Source organism: Eptesicus fuscus, chromosome 9, assembly GCF_027574615.1.
Source record: "Eptesicus fuscus isolate TK198812 chromosome 9, DD_ASM_mEF_20220401, whole genome shotgun sequence".
NCBI lineage: Eukaryota > Metazoa > Chordata > Mammalia > Chiroptera > Vespertilionidae > Eptesicus > Eptesicus fuscus.
The window spans coordinates 11378821-11400111 of NC_072481.1; the positions used below are offsets into that span (position 1 = coordinate 11378821).

Here is a 21291-nt window from a genome sequence, read left to right on the forward strand (position 1 = left end):
TTATAGTTTCAGATACTTCATCAAGATGAATCAAATAAAAGAGAAAAGGTCAAGACAAAGGGAGTCGACTTTGAAGATGATCTGCGAGATGAGGTGGAAGATGCAGTTCAGAAAGTTTGCAATGCGACTGGCTGTTCAGTTAGTATTTCTGTCACGCAGTAGCTCTGGTTTATAAGCAAGCGTTGCTGTGCCTAGTTCCCCTGCTAGTTTTGTAGCACCATTAGCATGCCAGCACCTGATGGGCCAACACAGGTCCATGTGCTATTTGTAGTTTGATGAGGTGGTGTGATACGACTTAATGAGAGTTGTTTATTCATTTCTCTCCTGTTTGCTAGACTTTACCCAATACTGCTCAAAATCCTAAGGAAGTATGTGGAATTGTTTTATTCTGATTTGTGTTTTTGCAAGTAAAAGCATTTTAAAAGGGAATTCATTTATATTAACTGATTTTTCACGTGACCAACCTTATTGAAAATTGACATTTTTTAAATGGAAAAGATCTTGAAACCTTGTCTTAATCCTCATTATTACATTATTTTGTTTACCAAGTTATTGAAGTAGAGCGAAGAGAGAGAGAGAGAGGAAAGTATTCCTAGAGTCTTGAAGTGTTTCTTTGTTTCTTGGATAGGATTTTAATTTGATAGTCCAGAACCTGGAAGCTGAAAATTATAATATTGAATCTGCAATAATTGCCATGCTTCAGATGAACCAGGGGAAAAGAAATAGTAAGTCCATGGTTGATATTTATAAGCTTTCAAAATGATTGTATTGGTGATTTCTCAAATATTGATGTTTAATCAAGTCACAGGTAGTAATTATACTGTCCTTTCCCTCACTCATCCAGCACTTGTTTATTGAGCACTTCTATGGAAGCTGGTTTTCTAGGTTCTTGTCCTGCATCTGGGAGAGTGTAGTCAGTGGGGATGGGGATGAGGGTGGTGGAGACAGATAAGTAAACGGGCACAGTAATACATAATAGAGTTGAAGTTTCAAGGTGCCAGGGGAATGCGTGGAAAGGCCACCTGATGACCCAGTTTTGGAGGGATGGAGAGTGTCAGGGAAAACTATCCTTTTAGAAATAAGATTTCTTCATAAAATCAAAATGATAATTAAAATTGAACGGAGAGAAAAATACCTTATTTTTATAATGGAAATATTGGACTGGTGCTAATTCAGAATTATTTTTACTTGAACTGAGTTTAATTTTGTGACACAGAGGAAAGCAAAAAGATATGATGTCTTAACTATTTTCTCAAGTAATTTATTTAAAATGATTTCCAGCCTGGCCGGCGTGGCTCAGTGGTTTAGCGTTGACCTATGAACAGGGTTCGATTCCCAGTCAGGGCACATGCTCGGGTTGTGGGCTCGATCCCAGTGTGGGGTGTGCAGGAGGCAGCCGATCAATGATTCTCTCTCATCATTGATGTTTCTATCTCTCTCTCTCCCTCTCCCTTCCTCTCTGAAATAAATAAAAACATATTTTAAAAAATAAAATGATTTCAAAACTTACTATGAGCCACATACTGTTCCTGGCATCGTTTTCTATGTGATGGGGCATTTTATTATCCACTTTATATATATGCTGTGCCTTTTAGAAAGCAATAGATAACTCAGTCTTTGTGATTTTAAAACAGCACTGTTTGGTGTCTGCTGTCTAGTATGTTGTGTATTTGACATGTGGCTGAGACTGAAGAATTAATTTTAAATTTAATTTAAATAGTCACATGTAGCTAGTGGCTCCTCTACTGTATGGCACATCTTTAGAGCCTGTTTTCTTTTTGGCTGCAAATGAAAGATTTCCCCCTAAATACTTACATTAAGAAGTGGTTTGTCTAATGAAACAAAACAGTCTGCTGGTGGGAAGCTGATGGCAAGGTTGGCCAGCAGGTTACTGTTAAACTTACCTTCCACATTTTACCAATATTTTCCCCTGTGTTCCCTGCTGTACTGACTTGATATTAGGATACTTGCTCTCCAAATGACAGTGAATGAGGGACCCAGGTACTTTTGACGTCATTTAACAAGCATCGAGTTGTGTAACTCTCTTAGGTTCTCAGTTTTAATAAAATGTCTTTCTTTGGAAGATGCAGAGGAGAACCTCGAGTCCAGTGGCCGAGTGCTGAAGCAGAGTGGTCCTTTATGGGAGGAGGGTGGCAGTGGCTCCAGAATCTTTGGAAATCAGGGCTTAAATGAAGGCAGGACTGAAAATACTAAGGCGCAGGCCAGCCCCAGTGAAGAAAACAAAGCAAATAAAAACAACCTCCCAAAGGTATGGAAGAGGGGTTGCAAGGGCAAAGGGTGGGCTGCTGTCATTCGGTGGCAGTGGTGGGAACTTGGAGCTCATTTTAATGTGTAATTTTCTTTCAATTTATAAAGTAGTAATTGTAGAAAATATGGGGAGTGCATAAAGGTGTAGCAGGAAACTGAATGAAGATCTCGCTTGTCCTGTTTGGCATACGCAGTGATGACTGGAAGGAAGTGCACGCTGGAATTGTACTCTTAGACACATCCAGACCTTCTCACCTGCCATCACTGTGTGGATGGCTGCCTTCCACAGGAATTCACGCTATAGCATCCCATTTTTATAAATACCGTCATCTGCAGTGAACGCTTGCATAGTTTTTTTGTATGAATCTGTGTATTTTGCATTGCTTTCTTGGCTAGAGTCCCAGAAGAGGACTTGACAGGTTAGAGGGCATGGATATTTGAAAATTTTAAAGGCTTCTTGGTAAATTGTCAAGAAGTTGTATATCTCCCTCCCCCCATGCCCACAGGTAATATATGACACCATTTTAAAGACTTCCACAAGAAGTTCTGAGCTCAGAATGCGGCATGAAGTAAAAAGCCACAGGCAGAGGCAAAAATGCTGAGTTTATTGGGATCACCTGAGCATTGAGCTGCAGGGGAAGGTGTCCTGTGTCCTGTTCGAGGGTGTCTCTTGTTGGACCAGGGCTAATGTTTTTTAGGTCATTTTGAATCGGTTTATGAGGAGAATGGGATTGGTTTTGTTTGCTAGCTCAGCAAGGGGATATACATTTAAATGGAAATTTGAGCAGTAATGGAAACCATATCATGTTTGGTCTGGTAGGTGGGTTTTCTCTGTTCTGTCTTGTTGAAGGCAGCTGTGCTCTTTGCCTCTGTCAGCCCCGCACCTCCTTCCGCAGACGGCTCACCCAGCGTCTTCTCTTTCAGGTCACAAACAAGCAGCGCCGAGAGCAGCAGCGCTTAGAGAAGAAGAAGCGGCAGGAGGAGCGGCACCGCCTCAAAGCCCTAGAGAGCAGGAGCGGCCACAGGGACAGCAGGAGCGAGGCGGAGGCCAGCGAGCAGGTCACCTTGGTGAAGACCTTCGCTGCGCTCAACATCTGACGCCACCGCCTGCCGGGAGTCGTAAGAAGCGAGTGGAAGTGGGGTGCTGTGCCCCGGCTTCCCGGGAGGCAGGCCTTAGGACCGCCCACAGAACCCACCCAGGAGCACAACCTCGGAGTTAGTGTCCTCAGGCCGCCTCTTTTCCTGTCAGCCTTTTGTTAGTGATGTGTTTCATTTTATGGAAGTTCAGTGAAGCCACTCCTGTTCTGTGATAAAAAGGTTGAGTTTTAGGGTGGAGAGTAGATCAGGGAACACCTTTTAGGTATGGTTTGATTTGTTCTGAAATCAAGAGTTCTGTGACCCTGGGATCTTCCCTTAACCTTTGGGGTGAGTTTTACTGAAATTGTTCATGAAGTGGTTTAGATTAATTGTTAAAAACGCAGAATGACAAGTTTCCTTTGATTCTCTTTCATTTTCAAGCAGATATGTTAATATACAGGATAGTTTGTAAATGATCTGCAACTCAGGAACATGTTTAGGTTTATTTTTCTTTTAATCCAAGTTAATCAGAAAATACTTCAGGAAGTGTTCTCCCAAAGGAACATGAGGGAGGGTGTGGCCTGCAGTCAGGGAGGAGTAAACTGCATCTCTCCTTCCTGATCTGATGTCATTTCAGATGGGATGCAGGTGCTGCTAGTTCGTTTACACTCAAGCCATATGATACATGCGCCTGACTGTTAATTAAGCCTGGGCTTTGCTTAATTAAATTGATAGTGTTGAGTTTTTGGTACTTGTTTTTGGAGGATGGGAAGATAATACAGTTCTGGATTCTGACAGTATGGAGAGTTGTAAAGGCAGAAATCGAGGAGTCCTTGAGTGTTTGCCTGGGAAGAGTCTAAAGAGTTATTTGACTTTGTAGGAGAGAATGTCTGGAAGAATTATGGTTTTTCGCCTTCACATTGTAAATAACTGTTTCCTTCCCCACTTTTCTAGACTTAGCTGCCTTCAGAAAAATAAAAGGTAACTTGGCCTGTTGCTAAGTTTTTTAGTATTGTGAAAATGAAATCCCATAAAATGCTGCATTTATTTCTCTTTACATAAAACCCTTTGGGATTCTGATGTTGGCAGAACTCTCCAGCACCCATCCCAGACTGTCAGGGAGTTGGGTGGGACCAGCAGGGCAGAGGGTGTGCTTTGGCTGAGGACTCCGGGTGACTCCATGGTTCTGAGTGAGACAGATCTGAGCAGTGGAGAGCTGCTATTCCTAAAACTGACTTAGGTGGATGTGAGCTTTAAAACTGACGTTGGAAGTGGCCAGTTTTGGACAGTCTTTGTCTTTGGGGGACCTAATATTTCAACAAATAAGGTATGCTGAATCAAAAGGTGAATTGTTACCTCCCCCATCTCAGATCTCAAAGGCCCGAGGCGAGGAAACTATTTGAAAGTATTGACCTGTGTAGGCATATTGCTTGGACTGGCCCTGGATTCATCCAATTGTCTGTCAGGGCGGTTTGCTTTCTTCAGATTAATGATGTTTTAAATTTTTGCTTTTTTGCTTTGTGGTTGGAGCATCAGTTGTCTCTAGGAATTGCTCCCAGGACATTATGGTTTGGGCATCTTCCTGGTATAATACATCGTAGTACTTAGCAGGCTGAGAAGCTGCACAGCCTTTTCCCTTGCATCTTGTGGAGTCCTGAGTGTGAGTGCTAGAGCCAGGTCCCTGCGGCCTCACTGTCCCCACGGGTGAGGTCAGGGCTTTCACCTCTGTGTGGAGTCCTAACTCTAGCTGACCTGCTCTGAATGAACATTCCTTCTCGATTTTGTACTACAAGAGTGGGGGAGACCACATTTTCTCAGAACAGGCAAGATTGTGTGCCAGAAATTCAGCAGAATAGGAGTCAGAAATAGCGTAAGGGAGACCCATTGTCCGAAGTGGTGGAATTGCTTTATTTACTTGGTTAATGAAGGTGGCCTTGGGCACTACTGGACTTTAGAAGTTTTAGAAGCTGCTAAAAAATTATACTAATAAAAGCGTTCTATGCTAATTGACTGTCACTCCGTGACAAAAAAGGCACCCAGAGCGTGCTGGGCGCTGGGCTTGCTTCGGTCGCCAGGGCGCTCCCCCTCTGCTGCCACAGAGGGCGCCTCTCTCTGTGGTCGTCCCGGCAGGGAGGGGTGGACTTCCTCCTCCCTGCTGTCAGTCTCTACAGAGGCGATGAGGAAGCAAGCTCTCTCACAGGCGCCCTCAGCAGCGAGGGGGAGCGCACGGGGCTCTTGGATCTCCGTAGCTGCCGCCGCTGAGAGAGGCATCCACCGCGGCGGCAGAGGGGGAGCACCTTGGTGACCAAAGCAAGCCCAGTGCCCCACACACTCCGGGTGCCTCCGGGCGTCTCTAGGCCTCTGAAAACGGCCCTCAGCCCCTTACCCAGGCTTGCCACACCCCCATGGGGTGAGGGTCTCCACTGGGGGGTGTGGCCAGCCTGCAAACAGCCATCAGCCCTTGAAGGGGGTGTGGCCAGCCTGAAAATAGCCCTCAGCCCCTCACCCAGGCTGGCCACGCCCCCCCCAGTGGGGACCCTCACCCGATGGAGGCGTGGCTGACCTGCAAACTGCCCCAGCCCCTTGCCCAGGCCGGCACAGTCCCCAGTGGGGACCTCCACCCCAATGGGGGCATGACCGGCCTGCAAACCACCACAGGCCCCTCGCCCAGGCCACCCCAACCCCCAAGGGAACCCCTACCCTGATCCAGGACCCCTTCAGGGCAAACCAGCCGGCCCCCACCTGTGCACCAGGCCTCTATACTAATAAAAGGGTAATATGCTAATTAGACTGGGAGATCTTCCAGTAGACCTTCCAGATCTTCTTCTGGACAAAGCCATGGTGGCAGGGCCGAGGTAGAGGTAGTTAGGGGCCAAGAGGGGAAGGCAATTGTGGGTGATCAGGCCAGGATGGGTGATCAGACCAGGGCAGTTGTGGGTGATCAGGCTGCTGGGGGGGGGCATTGGGGGTGATCAGGCCAGCAGGGGGGGCAATTGGGGGCAAGCAGGCCATCGGTGGGGGTCAGTTGGAGGCAATCAGGCTGGCAGGGGGACAGTTGGGGGCGAGCAGTCTGGCAGGGGTGCAGTTGTGGGTGAGCAGGCCAGCGGGGGGGCAGTTGGGGACGATCAGGCTGGCAAGAGGGCAGTTGGGGGTGAGCAGACCGGCAGGGGGGCAGTTGGGGGCGAGCAGGCCAGCGGGGTGGGGGGGACAGTTGGGGACGAGCAGGCCGGCAGGAAGAGTGGTTAGGGGCAATCAGGCAGGCAGGCAGGTGAGCGGTTAGGAGCCAGCAGTCCTGGATTGCAAGAGGGATGTCCGACTGCCAGTTTAGGCCCAATCCCAGCTAAATTGGCAGTCGGACATCTGCCAAGGGGGTCCCAGATTGGAGAGGGTGCAGGCCGGGCTGACAGACACCCCCCCCCCCTTGCACAAATTTTGTGCACCGGGCCACTAGTCGTATTAATAAAAGCCTATGTGGTTGTCACGCCCTCACGCTATGACGCCCTCACGTTGCAATGAGCGATCACCAGGAGGCTGTGTGTGCAGTGGACGCTTGCGGGCGGGGGCTTGATGCTGCATGTGCAGTGCAGAGGTGGGTCCCACGGCGAGGTCTGGGAGCCCGCTTAGCATGGCGTGGAGGCGGGATCCCCGACTCCGGCCTACCTCTTTGGGGCAATCCATCGAGGAGGCCCAGATGGGTGGGCAGGGCCTACCTCTTTGGGGCGATTGATCACGGGGTTCCTGCACTGCGAGAGGGCACAGGCCAGGCTGGGGGGGACCCCCCCCCCCCTGTGCACGAATTTTATGCACTGGGCCTCTAGTCCTATATAATAAAACCCGAATATGCAAATAGATTGAATGGCAGAATGGCCAGTCGCTATGACGCACACTGACCACCAGGGGGCAGATGACCAGCGGTGGTGGCGATCAGGGGGACAGGGCCTGTTGCCTCTGCAGAGGGAGGGAGTGGAGGGCGGTGCTGCCCGATCTGATATTAGGATGGGGGAATATCCATGGGCGGGTATACCCTTGAATTAGCAGGACCATAAAATTTAACCCTAATACTACAATTAGCTGGAGAGATGAGAATACTGAAGCTACAAATCAGTTTATTCAGCTTGGTGGCACTGGCCTTTCTACTTTTACATTCTGGTTCAGCCACAGCATTTGTAAGATCAGGGGTGTGGGGAGCAAGTGCCTTTCCCGCTGGATACAGGGACTTGAGTGCTGGCCTCATGTGTGTCCCCAGGTCACCAGCAGATGCTGCTGTGACCAGGGGCCGCGACCAGGGGATGGGCTGGCCGAGGAGCAGGCTCTTCCTCCTCGTGCAGCCACCAGGGCCACGCACCCTCCCGGCCTCCCTCCGCCTTGGGGCTCGTGTCCCTGACTGCAAAGCCAGTGAGTGGGCTACCAACCTGAGCGGTGAGCCACAAAGACTGGAAGTGCATCCCCGTGGCCTTCCACTCTCGACTCCTCCCGAGGCCCTGTCCACCCTGCCCCGCACTCACCAGCAGCCAATCAGTCTCCCCAACCTCCTGTGGCCCCTCCCCCAGGATGGCTTCACCCCCCCCCCCCCCCCCACTCCAGATCCTGACATCTCCTGAGGGGTCCCAGATTGTGAGTGACTATGTCATAGCTTATAAACTGCTACATCCCACACACAGTTAAACAAGGAAAGTGGCTTCTGCAATATTTGAAAAAGAGATCTGTGGCTGCTTTATCCTAATTCATCAGAGGAATCTCCAGAATGCCCACGTCCTGTTTATTCTACATGGGGATGAACATGCATCCTATCTAATAATTAGAGTAATATGTAAATTACCATCACTCCGCTACGCCCACAGTTGGGCCAGCTGAGGCGCAGGGGGAGGGACTCGGGGTGGCCGGGGTGGCCGATTGGCGACGCTGGGGTGCGACGGATGGCAGGCAACTGGCGGTAGGCTCCTACAATCCGTCGCCGGGATGCTGGGGTGCGGCCGAGCCCAAGGCTGGGCAAAAACAGAGAGCCTGTGACGGATGGCAGGCAACTGGCGGTCGGCTCCTGCGACAACCAGAGGCTGATCAACTGGAAGTCAGTGCTGGCCCCGCCCCCAAGCAAGCGGTTAGGGGCAATCAGGCAGGCAGGGTGATCAGGTAGGCAGAGCAGTGGTTAGGGGAAATCAGGTAGGCAGACCAGCAGTAGGGGTGATCAGGTAGGCAGACAGACCCTCACTGGGCTGGCCCCGCTCCCAAGCAAGCTGTTAGGGGCAATCAGGCAGGCAGGCAGAGTGGATAGGGGTGATCAGGTAGACAGGCAAGTGGTTAGGGGAGATCAGGTAGGCAGACCAGCGGTAGGGGTGATCAGGTAGGCAGACAGCCCCTTGCATGGCTGGCCCCACCCCTCAGCAAAGAAAGAAGGAGGCCTAGGCCAGCCAATCCATTGCACCCCAGCCTGTCGCCTGCAGAGGGAGGCTACCAGTGGCAGGGGAGGGGAGGCAGTGCTGCACAGATGGCAAGCAATGGCAGCGGCGGGGATGGGGCCAGCTTCCTGCAGACCTGGGAAGGAAGACCCGATAGGCCCTGATCTCAAGCCAGGCCTAGGGACCCTACCCGAGGGGTCCTGGATTGTGAGAGGGTGGTTGGGCTGAGGGATGCCCCTGAGTGCATGCACTGGGCCTCTAGTTCCTATATATTGGGAACAGTCTCTTAGATTTAAAAGTTAAAACCTGACAAAGCTACTCTAACACAGAAAAGAAACATGATGATGCAGAGATGACATGCATGGACTCTGGCTTGCACATTTTGTGGTCAGTCCTGATTCTGACACTTATAACTGTGACAAAACCAATTAACTTCTCTCTGCTTTAGTTTTTCCACCCATAAGATGGGGAAAATGGTACTACTGCCTCAGAAGGATCATGTTATGTACTACTTTTTATAATTGGCAAAAAAAAATGTAGCTGCCCATACAACAGCAAGATGCCTTTCACCTGTATGAAAAGTATGGTCACTGGTGCATGCAGTGCCCCAGATTGTGAGAGGGATGTCCAACTGCCGGTTTAGGCCCAACATCCCCCAAGGGGTCCCAGATTGTGAGAGGGCACAGGCCGGGCTGCGGGACGGCTCCCCCACCCCTATGCACAAATTTTGTGCACCGGGCCTTTAGTCTACACTAATAAAAGAAATATGCAAACTGACTGTACATCTGCGACACCCACCAACCAATCAGGGGTGGGTATGCAAATTAACCCAACAAAGATGGTGGGTTAATTTGCATATGCAGGTGCCAAGCGGCCTGGGTCCTGGGTATGGGCACCAAGCCCGTAGCCTCCTGGGACCATCGCCACCCCAGGAGGTGAGGGCAGCAGTGTTAAGCCACGCCTGCAATCTCCTGGGACCATCGTCAGCCCCGGGAGGTGAGGGCGGCCGCACCAAACCACACCTGCAGGCTCCCGGGACCATCACCGGCCCCGGGAGGAGAGGACGGCCGCACCAAGCTTGACAGCAGACAGCCGGGCCTGCTTGGCCGTAGCCGCAGTGACCCACAAGCAGGCAATTCACAGGCAGCACCCAGCAGGGTCTGCTTGGCGTTGCCAGGGCAACCCAGGAGCAGGCAAGCGCAGCCCGCAGACAGCACCCAACAGACAGCACCCAGCAAGGTCTGCTTGCCCATCGCCATGGTGTGGAGCAGGCAGGCCCCACAGAGAGCAGAGAACCATAGGGAGTGGGCCTAAGCCGTCAGTAGGACATTCCCTGAGGCCTGAGGGTTCCCGGATTGGAGAGGGTGCAGGTTGGGCTAAGGGACCTTCCCCTGCCCCCCCTTGAACAAATTTTGTGCACCGGGCCTCTAGTCTATATATATAAAAAGCCAGGGTCCTTAATGTCCAAAACTACCAGACAGAGGCTCGGACAGGCAGGGACTTGTGGCAGTGGGGGATGGGGGATGGGGGAGGCAGGGCCCGGTGCCTGAGTGAGTCCTGGGTAGCCGCAGCAACCGGCCCTGAGGCGCCCTCCCTAAGCTGTTTCCCGCAAGGCCTGTGGGAAGATCCCTCCCTCGGAGCGCTCCCAGCGGCAGTGAGTCTTGGGAGGGCAGTTAGGGGTGACCAGGCTGGCAGGGGAGGGCACCTAGGGGCGACCAGGCTGGAAGAGGGGGCAGTTGGGGGTAATCAGGCCAGTGGGGGAGCAGTTGGCAACAATCAGGCCGGCAGGGGTGTACAGTTTGGGTGATCAGGCTGGTGGGGTGGGCAATTGAGGTCATTCAGGCTGGCAGGCGGAGGCGGTTAGGTACGATCAGGCTGGCATGCAGAGTGGTTAGGGGCGATCAGGCAGGAAGGTGAGCGGTTAGGAGCCAGTGGTCCAAGATTGTGAGAGGGATAACTGGCAGTCGGACATCCCTCGAGGGGTCCCGGGTTGGATTGGAGAGAGTGCAGGCCAATCTGAGGAAACCTACTCCTTCCCCCCCCCCCCGTGCATGAATTTTGTGCACCGGGCTTCTAGTTATTTATAAATTACCTAATTCTGATAGCAGGCTTCAGCATTTCTGGGGGCAAATAACAAAACAATGGTTTTAAAAACTAATCAAATGGCTTCAGTATTTTCCTTTTATTACTATTTCCTAGCTTTCCAGTTATAATTCATGTGTGTTTAGTATGCTAATTATTAGGAACTAGAGGCCTGGTGCACATGCACGGGTGAGGTCCCTTGGCCTAGCCTTCCAGGATCGGGCCAAAACTGGCTCTCAGACATCCCCCGAGGGGTCCCAGATTGCAAGAGGGCTCAGGCCAGGCTGAGGGACCCCACCAGTGCATGATCGGGGCCAGAGAAGGACCACAGGAGGGCTCCAGGGCACATTCGGCCCATCTTGCCCAGTCCTGATCGGGGCCAATTAGGGCTGGGAAGGGACTGTGGGAGAGCTCCAGGGCGTGTCCAGCCCATCTCACCCAGTCCCTATCGGCCAGACCCCAGCAGCAAGCCAACCTACCAGTAGGAGCGTCTGCCCCCGGTAGTCAGTGCATGTCATAGTGACTGGTCAATTGGTCGAACACACAGTTTTACACTTAGCATATTAGGCTTTTTTTACCTTATAATAGACAAATATGCAAATTGACCGCACCTTTGCTACGCCCAAGCCACGCCCACCAACCACGCCACGCCCATCAGGAAACCGTTGCAGGGACGTTGGTGCAAGGACGCTGGGTGCAGCGGAGCCCAAGGCCGGGAAAGCCGCCCGAGGCTTTCCCCGGCCTTGGGCACCAGCGGGGAGCCTGCACCGATCGCAGGAAGCCACTGGGGGTTGGCTCCTGCGATCGGTAGCAGGGACGCTGGGTGCAGAGCCCAAGGCCGGGAAAGCCGCCTGAGGCTTTCCCCGGCCTTGGGCACCAGCGGGGAGCCTGCACCGATCGCAGGAAGCCACTGGGGGTCGGCTCCTGTGATTGGTAGCAGGGACGCTGGGTGCAGCAGAGCCAAGGCCGCCGCCCGGGGCCAAGCCCCGACCCTGAAAGAAGGCAGAAAGCGGTGGCCACAGCCAAGGCCTGGGTCCCCGGTGCGGGCAGAAAACTGGTGCAGGCAGCCCGGTGAATGAAGGTCTATTGCACGAATCTTCGTGCAAACGGGCTACTAGTATTATATAAGACTAGAGGCCCATTGCACGATATTTGTGCAAGAATAGGTCTTCCTTCCCCTGGCTTCGCTCCCCGCCGCATGGAAGGCTGCAAGTCCTCGCTCCCAGCCGGACCACTGCTCCTCTAGCTCCCTCCGCCACTCCCTCCCCCTCATAACAGGCATCCCGCCCCTCCCGGCAGCTCCACGCCTGCATTTGCAAATTAACCAGCCATCTTTGTTGGGTTAATTTGCATACTCACTCCTGATTGGCTGTGGGCATAGCGGAGGTACGGTCAATTTACATGTTTGTTTATTATTAGGCAAGACTAGAGGCCTAGCACACGATTAAACCGTGCAGGTAGTGTCCCTAGGCCTAGCCTCCTGCAATCAGGGCCATCTTCTGCCTGTTTGCCAGTCCCCAGGCCGAACACCACCTTTGCCACCGGGTTGTCAGGCCATTGGGATCACCAGCTCATCCCCGGCTGCTCTGGGGCTCAGGCCTGCGGGAAAGGGGGCGCCAGAGACTTCACCTCCATGCGCGTGCACCGGGCCAGCCGCTGATGGAATGTGCTGCCTGCTCGGGGCCACTCGTGGGCCTGCCATCACTGCTGCCGCTGCCACTGCTGCTGGAGCTTGAGGCTCTGTCGGAGGCTGCAGGGCGCGCCTGCGACCTACCCATCCCGGTGTGAGCGGCCCCGAGCGGGCAGTGCATTCCATCAGCGGCCAGCCTGGCGCACATGCGTGGAGGTGAAGTTGCCGGTGCCTGTTTTCCCTCAGGCCTGAGCCACTGAGCAGCCGGGGATGAGCTGGTGATCCCAACAGCTTACAGCCAGCCCAGTCGTCCCGCCACCACCCTGATTCCCCCGTTCACCTTCGCTGATCCATCAGAGCCTGCGGGCTGGCGGGGAGGGACCAAGAGGTCAGCAGTTCAGCCCGTTTGCCAGTCCCCAGTCCCGCCCCATCCCTGCTCACGGCGGGGAGGGGAGGGACCGAGAAGTGGTCAGTGCCACCTCATGGCGACCGGTCGTTTGGTTGTGACGCCTCTTGGCTTTTTTTTATTATGACTAGAGGCCCGGTGCATGAAATTCGTGCACGGAGGGGGGGGCATCCCTCAGCACAACCTGCACTCTCTCCAATCCGGGAGACCTTGGGGAATGTCCACCTGGCAGTTGGACATCCCTCTCGCAATCCGGGACTTCTGGCTCCTAACCGCTCACTGTCCTGCTTGCCCTAACCACTCTGCCTGCCTGATCCGCCTAGCTGCCCTCCCCTGCCGGCCTGGTCCCCTAACTGTCCTCTGCCGGCCTGGTCACCCCTATTAACTTCCTTTTTTAATCTTATCCCCTTCACACACAATTGTATTTGACTTCCTTATTGGCTTCTCCCTGTCACACCATTTTTCTCTCCTTTATGTAACACTTTTTCCCACTGACTCATCATTTATAAACTTTTCTTTCCTCCTTATTTTCTACTTCTGTTCCATCATTCTTCTTCCCATCTTTCTCCTACCCTCCCTTCCTCCCCACATTTCTTCTTTCCTTTATCTTTACCCCTCCTTTCCCTCCCCTTTCCCTTCCTTCACACCTTATTTTTTTTCTTCACTTTCTCCCTCGGACCTGCTTTGCTCCCTCCCCCATTTCTTCCTTCTTCCCATTCTCCTTTTAAGCTCTGCCGGCTCCCCTTTAAATCTGTTCTTCCCTCCCTCTTTCTCTCTCATCCTATTTTTCCCATACATTCTTCTCTACTTACTTCCACTGTTTTAATAGTTATCTATCTACCTGCCTAATTATTCACTATCATTTATCTTTTCTGACTCCTACTTTTAAAATCTGTCCCCAGTACACAACTATACTTGATTTTCATTTTAGCTCCTACAGTTCACTCATACATCCTCTTTCCTTCTTTAATTTTGCTGTCTACTGACTCCTTTATGAAGTTCTTCCCTCCCCTCCTTCCCTTCTTTTTTTTTTTCACTGAGAAATTCTATTGGTTTAAGATGAGCTGCATATGAGGTAGTAAAGCCGTCTGCAGGGGGAGGGGTGGGAGGCCAGGGGCGTGGCCAGGTCATCTGTCCAGAAGTTGTGTCCCCATTCTTGGCATCTCTAGTAGGTAGGGAAAGGCTGGCGTCTCCACAGATCCCAGAGCAGATAAGGGGTGGGTGAGAGAGAATAGGTGAAACCAGAGAGAGAGAGAGAGAGAGAGAGAGAAGAGAGAGAGAGAGAGAGAGAGAGAGAGAGAGAGAGAGAGAGAGAGAGAAGGAAACAGAATAGTCATATATGTGTCTGAGAGAGAGAATGTATATGTCTCTATAGAGAAACAATAGTTGTGTATGAATTTATGAGAGAGAGAAACAGAATAGTTGTGTATGTGTCTAAGAGAGAGAGGATCTGAAAGATAGGGTTCTGGGTGTTTTTCTGTGTAAGAAAGGGGGAGAGAAAAAGATTGAAAATAAGGGGAAAAAGGGAAGACAGACCCCACCTTCCCCTTAGGGGACCCCCTTCTCCTTGCCATGTAGTCAGCAACCCCAGAACTGAGTCGGCTGGGGTAGGGCGACCCCATTTGCCCTTCTCCATCTTGTGCTTCTCCTATGTCTGGGGCTTGTCCTCTGGATGCCTTTGTCCTCTCATCAAGAGTCACCTCGTGAGCCCCCATCCTGTGGCCCTGAGGGGTGAGATCAGTTGGAAGTGTCAGAATGAACGCTCCCTGGTCCTTCTGTTGGGGATGTCACTGAGGACGGGGTCACAGCCTCCTGCCAGCCACCATTTGCCCTCATTTCCTGAGGGCTATACATCTGGACTCCCCTGAGGTTATCTCCGTAGCCCCCTGGGCCCATTGAGTGTCGGAGAAATTCCACCTGGGAAGTAGGGTAGGAATTTCCCGTTGAGCCCGGGCATCCCCAGAAACATGTCTCTGGATCCTGAAAGATTGAAAGAGCCACCAGAGCCTGCGGAGGAAGGGGGTGTCGGGGAGCTGGTGCGGCTGTGGCCCCCCTGGGTGACAGACACAGCAGTCTTGATGGCATAGATGTTTGCCTCCTTGAAACTTGCTGATATTTTTCTTATAGCGAATCCGCTTGTTGCCAAACCAGTTGGAGACCTGAGAGACGGTGATGCCAGACTTCTTGGCGAGCTCTTTTTAGCCTCCTCACTGAGAAACGGGTTACTCAGGTGGGAATAGAAATACTCATTTAGGACCTCGGTGACCTGTTTGCTGAAGTTCCGGCGTTTCTGTCTGGCATCCAGGAACTGGGAGCACAGGATCATGACGGCCTCGCAGGTGGCCACCTCAGCCGGGGGCCACTCCTAGGCCAGGCAGCTTAGCGTGCCTGTTTGCGACCCCCAGCTGTGGCGACCTCCGGGCTGGGCAGCACCACAGGTCCGCGTGTGCCCCCGCTGGTGGTCACTTCCGCCAGGGGCCACTCCTATGCCAGGCGGTGCGGCATATCTGTTCGTGATTCCTAGCCGGGTGGCCTCCGGGCTGGGCAGCACCATGGGCCCGCACACGCCCCCACCGGTGGCCACTCCCTCCGGGGGCTGCTCCTGTGCTGCACCTGACTGGTCATGACTATTAAGCATCTTACTGGTCGTGATTAATTAGCATATCCTGGCTAATTAGCATATTCCTCTCTTATTATATAGGACTAGAGGCCAGTGCATAGCACTGGCGGGGTCCCTCGGCCTGGCCTGCGGGGATCAGGCCAAAACTGCTCTCCAACATCCCCTGAGGGGTCCCAGATTGAGAGAAGGTGCAGGCCAGGCTGAGGGACCCCACCGGTGCACCACTGGGGCCGGGGAGGGACCATGGAAGGGCTCCAGGGCGTGTCTAGCCCATCTCGCCCAGTCCCGATTGGCCGGACCCCAGCAACAAGTTAACCTACCGGTTGGAGCACCTGCCCCCTGGTGGTCAGTGCACGTCATAGCAACTGGTCGAACAAACGGTCAGACACTTAGCATATTATGCTTTTATTATATAGGATGGAGTATGTGTATCCAACTTCAGTGATAACTTCTAGCTAAGGTTTGAATTTAGATTTTACTGCCTCAGTCTCACTGAAGTATGAGGTGCACGGAATCCATATATTTAGTTGCCTTCATAGTCACTTGAAAATTACTTTATTGGCAGCCAAAATGGAGGCTGTGTTCAGTCCTGAATGGCTACTGTCAGTAACGGGTACCTAGCACAGTTACTCGTGTGCACTCCACGTTAGGAAGTGAGTCTTTTTAACTTATGTCACATCTTGGCTGTTAGAGATTTGTTACACTAGGAGCCCAGCGTGCGATTCGAAATTGCGTGGTGCTGCCCACCCTCCGGTCACCAGTCTGGCCCTGCCTCATTCCCCAGGCCCCACAGCAGCTGCGGCCGCTGCTGATCCAGCCCTGCCTCCCTCTCCGGCCCTTGAAGCAGCCGTGGCCACTGCTGATCAGGCCCTCCCCTAGGGCAGGCGCATGGAGGGCTGTGCCGCCCCGCCCCCGACGCTGTGCGCAACCTCCTCCTGTCTGATTGACCCGTTGTGGCGTCCTGGTGAATTAGCATATTTCTCTATTATATATATATACTAGCTTTCCCGTTGCAGAAAAAATCCTGCAATAGGATTTCCTGCTGCACTCTACCCCGCCTCCGTTTCTCCTTGTTGTCCGCCTCACCTTCTCCTCCAGCCCGCCCGTGTTTCCCTTCTCCCCCGCCCCGCCTCCGCCCCGCCCTTGTCACCCGCCCCGCCTTCTCCTCCAGCCCGCTTGTGTTTCCCTTCTCCCCCGGCCCCACCTCCGCCCCGCCCTTCTCTTCTCCCCCCCCCACCCCCCCCGGCTTGCTTGCTTCTTCGAAGCTTTACTCCCTTCTGCAGCTCTTGGCTTCTTTGGACTCTGTCTTGATATGTAAATTAGCCGCCATCTTTGTTGGGGTAATTTGCATACTCGTCCTGATTGGTTGGTGGGCGTGGCTTAGGTGTAGCAAAGGTGCGGTCAATTTGCATATTTGTCTATTATTAGATTAGATATACTAGAGGCCCAATGCATGAAGATTTGTGCAAGAATGGGCCTTCCTTACCCTGGCTGCCGGCACCACCTTTGCTCAGGCCAGAGCTGCCTTTCCGCTTTCCCACGCTGCCCAGAGGCCTGGAGCTGCTGGGGCGGTGTGGAACACCTGCGTCGTCGCCATGGCAACAACGCAAGTGTCCTGCCCCACCCTGGCCGCTCGGCGCTTGCGTATGCAAATTAACCCGCCATCTTTGTTGGTTAATTTGAATACTCCTGATTGGCTGGTGGGTGTCGCGAAGGTACAGTCAATTTGCATCTTTCTCTTTTATTAGTGTAGATAGATGGGATTGTCTCAGTAGTTTTTAATGAGGCCAGGAGGAAGGGGTGGGGCAGTGATCATAGCTGCTTCCTAGTCTTATAAACTGTATATAAAGGTTTTAAGAATTTAAAAAAATATATTTTTTTAGCTCTAGCCAGGTGGCTCTGTTGGTTGGAGCGTCATCCTATATACCAAAGGCGGTTTGTCAGGGCACATACCCAGATTGCAGGTTCCATCCCTGGTCAAGGTGTGTACAGTCTGTGGCTGACTAATGTTTCTCTCTCTCTCCCCCTCCCTCTTCCTCCCTCACTCTCTAAAATCAATAAAAACATATTGGGTGAGGATTTAAAAAATAAAAGACTTTTTAAAGGTCAAAATAAAATTATAGTGGCAACAGCTTTGTCCTAGAGATAGATGTATTAAAACAACATAGAACCACAACTTCTAGTAATGTAATTGCCACAGGAGATGCTGGAGAGAGGGCATGGATGTGCATATTCTAACTTTTCGGTGTTGAAATGTGCTTTCCACACTGGTGGAGGAATTGTGGCAGAGAGAAGAATCTCAAACAGTAGTTGAGGCTGTGTGGTTTCTTTTATAAGCTCCGGCTTATAAAAGAAGCATTTCCAAACCCCTTTTGATTCCGAGGCAGTAGATACTGGGCTTCGAGGGAGCCTTGATGGATAATTTAAACTGCCCTGCTCCCCCGATGCTTTTGCAGTGGGAAATAATACGGTTGTGGGGTGGGTTGGGGTGGGGGCCGTGTCAGGTGGGGAGAGCTGCTCACGTATTGAGTAGGTAGATACCAGAAGGACTTGGCATTGAACTGCACTCCTAGTGAGTCCTTGTCATCAATGTGCAGCTTCTCTCATTCTGAGAAACTTGAGCCTCTGCCTGGGTTTTACTGGGTTAACAGAAAATTCTATCAGTTTACCTCTGAAATATCCAGCTCAAATAGTCAGTTAAAGGACACTTGGATTCCTAGTCAGAGCCAGCTAAGTGGCCCTGACCAGAAGGGTCTTTGTCGCAGTGAGAACGGAGTTCCATGGTTTCAGTGTCACACCTGACCCTCTCTGACTCCATTCTGGGCAGACGCATAGCTCTGAACCTTTTTACCTCAAGGCTCCATAGCGAACCTTTAGAACAGAGTGCGGTGCAGTTTCCTGTTTGCCATTCTCATTGTCCACGGTTCATCAGCTCAGCTCGCAGAACAGGTGTGAACTCTGGAGCCTTCCAGCTGTTGTTCTGACGTGATTCAATCATGAACTCTTTACAAGGCATGTTTTCCTGACTTCAAAGCAAATCGTGTTTTTCCGTTGATGTTGAATTGGAGATCTAGGTGGCATAAATTGTAGCAAATCTCCCGCCATCTCATATTAGAGGGGGACAGGGATCATGGAAGTGGAGGTAGTAAGGACCAGTCACAGCGTGCTTGCACAGCGTGGGACCCAACGTGCACCATGCCTGACCCCACGAAGAGCCGGCCTGGGGGCTGCCTGGCCCTGCTCCGTCCCAACGGAAATTCCTGGGAACACCTCAGGCTCTGAGCCATGCCTTCGAGGGGCTACTTTCTAGAGTCTCTGTCCTCGTTAAGACTGCTTTATAGCTCCATTGAAATGTTGAGCATCCATGCAAAGTTCTTAAAAAGGGGGTGATCCAGTAAAGAGCGTATTTCTGTAAAAGCAGAACTCCTGCCTGGTGACTTGATGGTAAGCAGGGCATCCCAGCTCTCTGTGCTGGGGACCATGGAAGGTGATGATCACTGGACAGCACCTCCGTGGTCTGCCCTGACCTTTGCCGTCCACACCCCGCAGGCCGCTCTTGCCAGCTGTCCATAGCAAGCGTTTGAGCTCAGCACAGACTCCGCCTGCGGTTCGATCCCCTGGGAGTCCCTCAACCAAAACTTGAGCAATGCTGATGTGGCACTCCTCACATCTTCCCCCTCCTTGTTCATTTTCCCTGGTGGGAGGGCCTCGGCCTTCCTGGCTACATTCAGCATCTTCCACCAGCACTGGGCTCAGCGAGAAGAGCCAGGACTCAGACTCCGTGTTCCTGCTGCCGAGGTGGACGTGCCAGCGGGCGGCCGTCCCCTTGGGAGGGAGGGTGTGTGTCTGTGGAGAACACGGCTCTTCACAGGCAGGGAACCTTCTCTTGTTTTCTAATTGCACTATCCTTGTTCTAGCTTCTGTCTGGAGATAAATGTAAGACCTCCGTGGGGTCATGATCCATAGACTAGCAGCCTCGCCTCATCTGTGGAGTGCCACGGGAGAAATGTGACCTCTGTCCCACGTCCACAGTCCATTCCTCTCGGTTCGTTCTTTCCACACATTGTGTTCATTCCCACCCTTTTGTGTTTATTTACCAAAGTACTGTACTTGGCTATTTGCAGTGTTTTCCAAACCAAATGTTTCTTTCCTTTGTGTTTTTAATCTTCAATACTTGGTGCAATAGAAGCTGCAAAGATGTGCCACTTTATCTATGAAAGATTTATTGTATACCAATAAATTCTAGTTTAAAGACAAAGCTGCGCGTCGTTTCTGTCTGACCACGTGTGAGTCATGCGTCGGAGCACCTGTGAAGTGTCCTTTGGAGACCTTTGCGTGGATGTGTCCCTCCCACTGAGCGTTTTCCGTGCATGGGCCTCTGGGGCCTCCCGAGCGGGAAGCGGGAAGCGGCGGATCGGGGCGTCAGTGCTGGTGGGTGCACAGCAGCAGAGCATCCCGAGGGCTGGACCCTGGGATTTCTGCTTGATTGCTAAGCCGCTCTGATGACGGAGCATTGAATACGGGGCAGCTGTCTGTGGCTGCCACCTGGGCTCTCTAGAACTCTGAGGGTCAGGTTGATTCCCTTCTAGAAGGAGGCCAGACACACGGACAGCAGTGACTCACCTAGACGTCCTCTGAAGTGGGGGTGAAGGGGGGGTGGCCACAGAAAAGCAGAGGGAGGAGAATCCTCAGCGCCTCCAGCAGGGCCCAGCCCACACCCAGGCTCTGGTCACCTGAGGTCAAGACGGTTTCACCAGGCCTCGCTTTGGCCTCGCCACCCGCGACTCCCACACCTGCCCTCTGGTTTCTGTTCACCAAGAAGCCTTCAAGTGGGCTCCGTGCGACCTCGGTGATACAGAGTATGTAGAACAGAGGAGTTCTTCCTCAGTCCCGTCCTTGTGTGGTTTTCACCTCATCCCGTGACCCAGAGACGTGGGGGCGTGCCCGCTGTCAGGTTCAGAGACCAGGGGGCCCAGACTCTGGACCCTGTAAACCCGAGATTCTTTTTGAAAGATCCTGCCTGAGACTACTTTTGTGGCCTCCTTAATTCTCTGTTTAGGGTTCAGCTGGGGCCGGGGGCTCCCTGACAGGTTGGGTGGTGTTGGAGGGGCCTGCTGCCTGGTCTGGGCTACCCGAAAGGTTGTGGATGAGAGCGGAAGTCCAAGGACAGGGCTGTCCGCAGGCCCATCGGGAATAATCAGCGAACACAAGGCTTATTACCACGTTTCCCTCTGGGCTGCAGCATCGCCGACTGGGTGAGTGACAGTTGATGAAGCCAAAGGTGAAATGCCACGGGGGGATTGTCTCTTGGTAACCGCTCATGTTGCCTAGAGAAAGCCGAGCTGGGAATGCAGAGCTCCCACGTCACAGGCACTCCACAGAGCCCTTCCCCAACGCACAGAAGGCCATGTGCCTTGAGGTGCAGTTCCCGTGAGTCATAGGTCCCTGCTCCATTGTGGCTTTGGCTGGCCCGCTGCGGGCACTCTGGGGCCATGGTGGAGCAGCTGGGGTTGTAGGTCACGATCTAGAGCTTTTGTGGTTATAAAGGAGCAATCCTGCCACTTCCTCGATTCCGGCTTGGCGGAAGGAAACATGTTCCACCCTGAGACGCGATGCGGACCTCCCTGTGGCGGAGGGACTTGGGTATCTCAAGAGACTAAGTTTTTATGCGGTTCGTTCACCCACGCAGACACCCGGGACCCATCCGCATTGACTGCACCTGCGCTGTGTGTGGGTCCTTAAGGCTGGGCATTGAGTCAGAGGCGGACCTGCAGTGAAAGTGGGTAGAAACAGGCCACTGAAGAAGGGCTGA

General features: G+C 52.6%; 1 protein-coding gene and 1 pseudogene across 3 annotated transcripts in view; one reads left to right on the forward strand and one right to left on the reverse strand.

The window, feature by feature from the left end:
* OTUD3 (OTU deubiquitinase 3) overlaps positions 1 to 19726 on the forward strand; it is a 36286-nt gene extending 16560 nt beyond the window's left edge. The window contains exons 5-9 of one of the 3 annotated variants that reach the window (XM_054721140.1): positions 7 to 138; positions 629 to 725; positions 2085 to 2269; positions 3193 to 3387; positions 19397 to 19726. In XM_054721140.1, the coding sequence (XP_054577115.1) occupies positions 7 to 138; positions 629 to 725; positions 2085 to 2269; positions 3193 to 3366 (588 nt within the window). In that variant the 3' untranslated portion in view covers positions 3367 to 3387; positions 19397 to 19726. Of the gene's footprint in view, positions 1 to 6; positions 139 to 628; positions 726 to 2084; positions 2270 to 3192; positions 4342 to 19396 lie in introns of those variants that run through there. The other 2 variants (XM_008148138.3, XM_028155450.2) reach the window with 2 other exon arrangements.
* On the reverse strand, positions 14597 to 15484 carry LOC129150197 (pre-B-cell leukemia transcription factor 2-like; annotated as a pseudogene).
* Positions 19727 to 21291: the final 1565 nt, after the last annotated feature.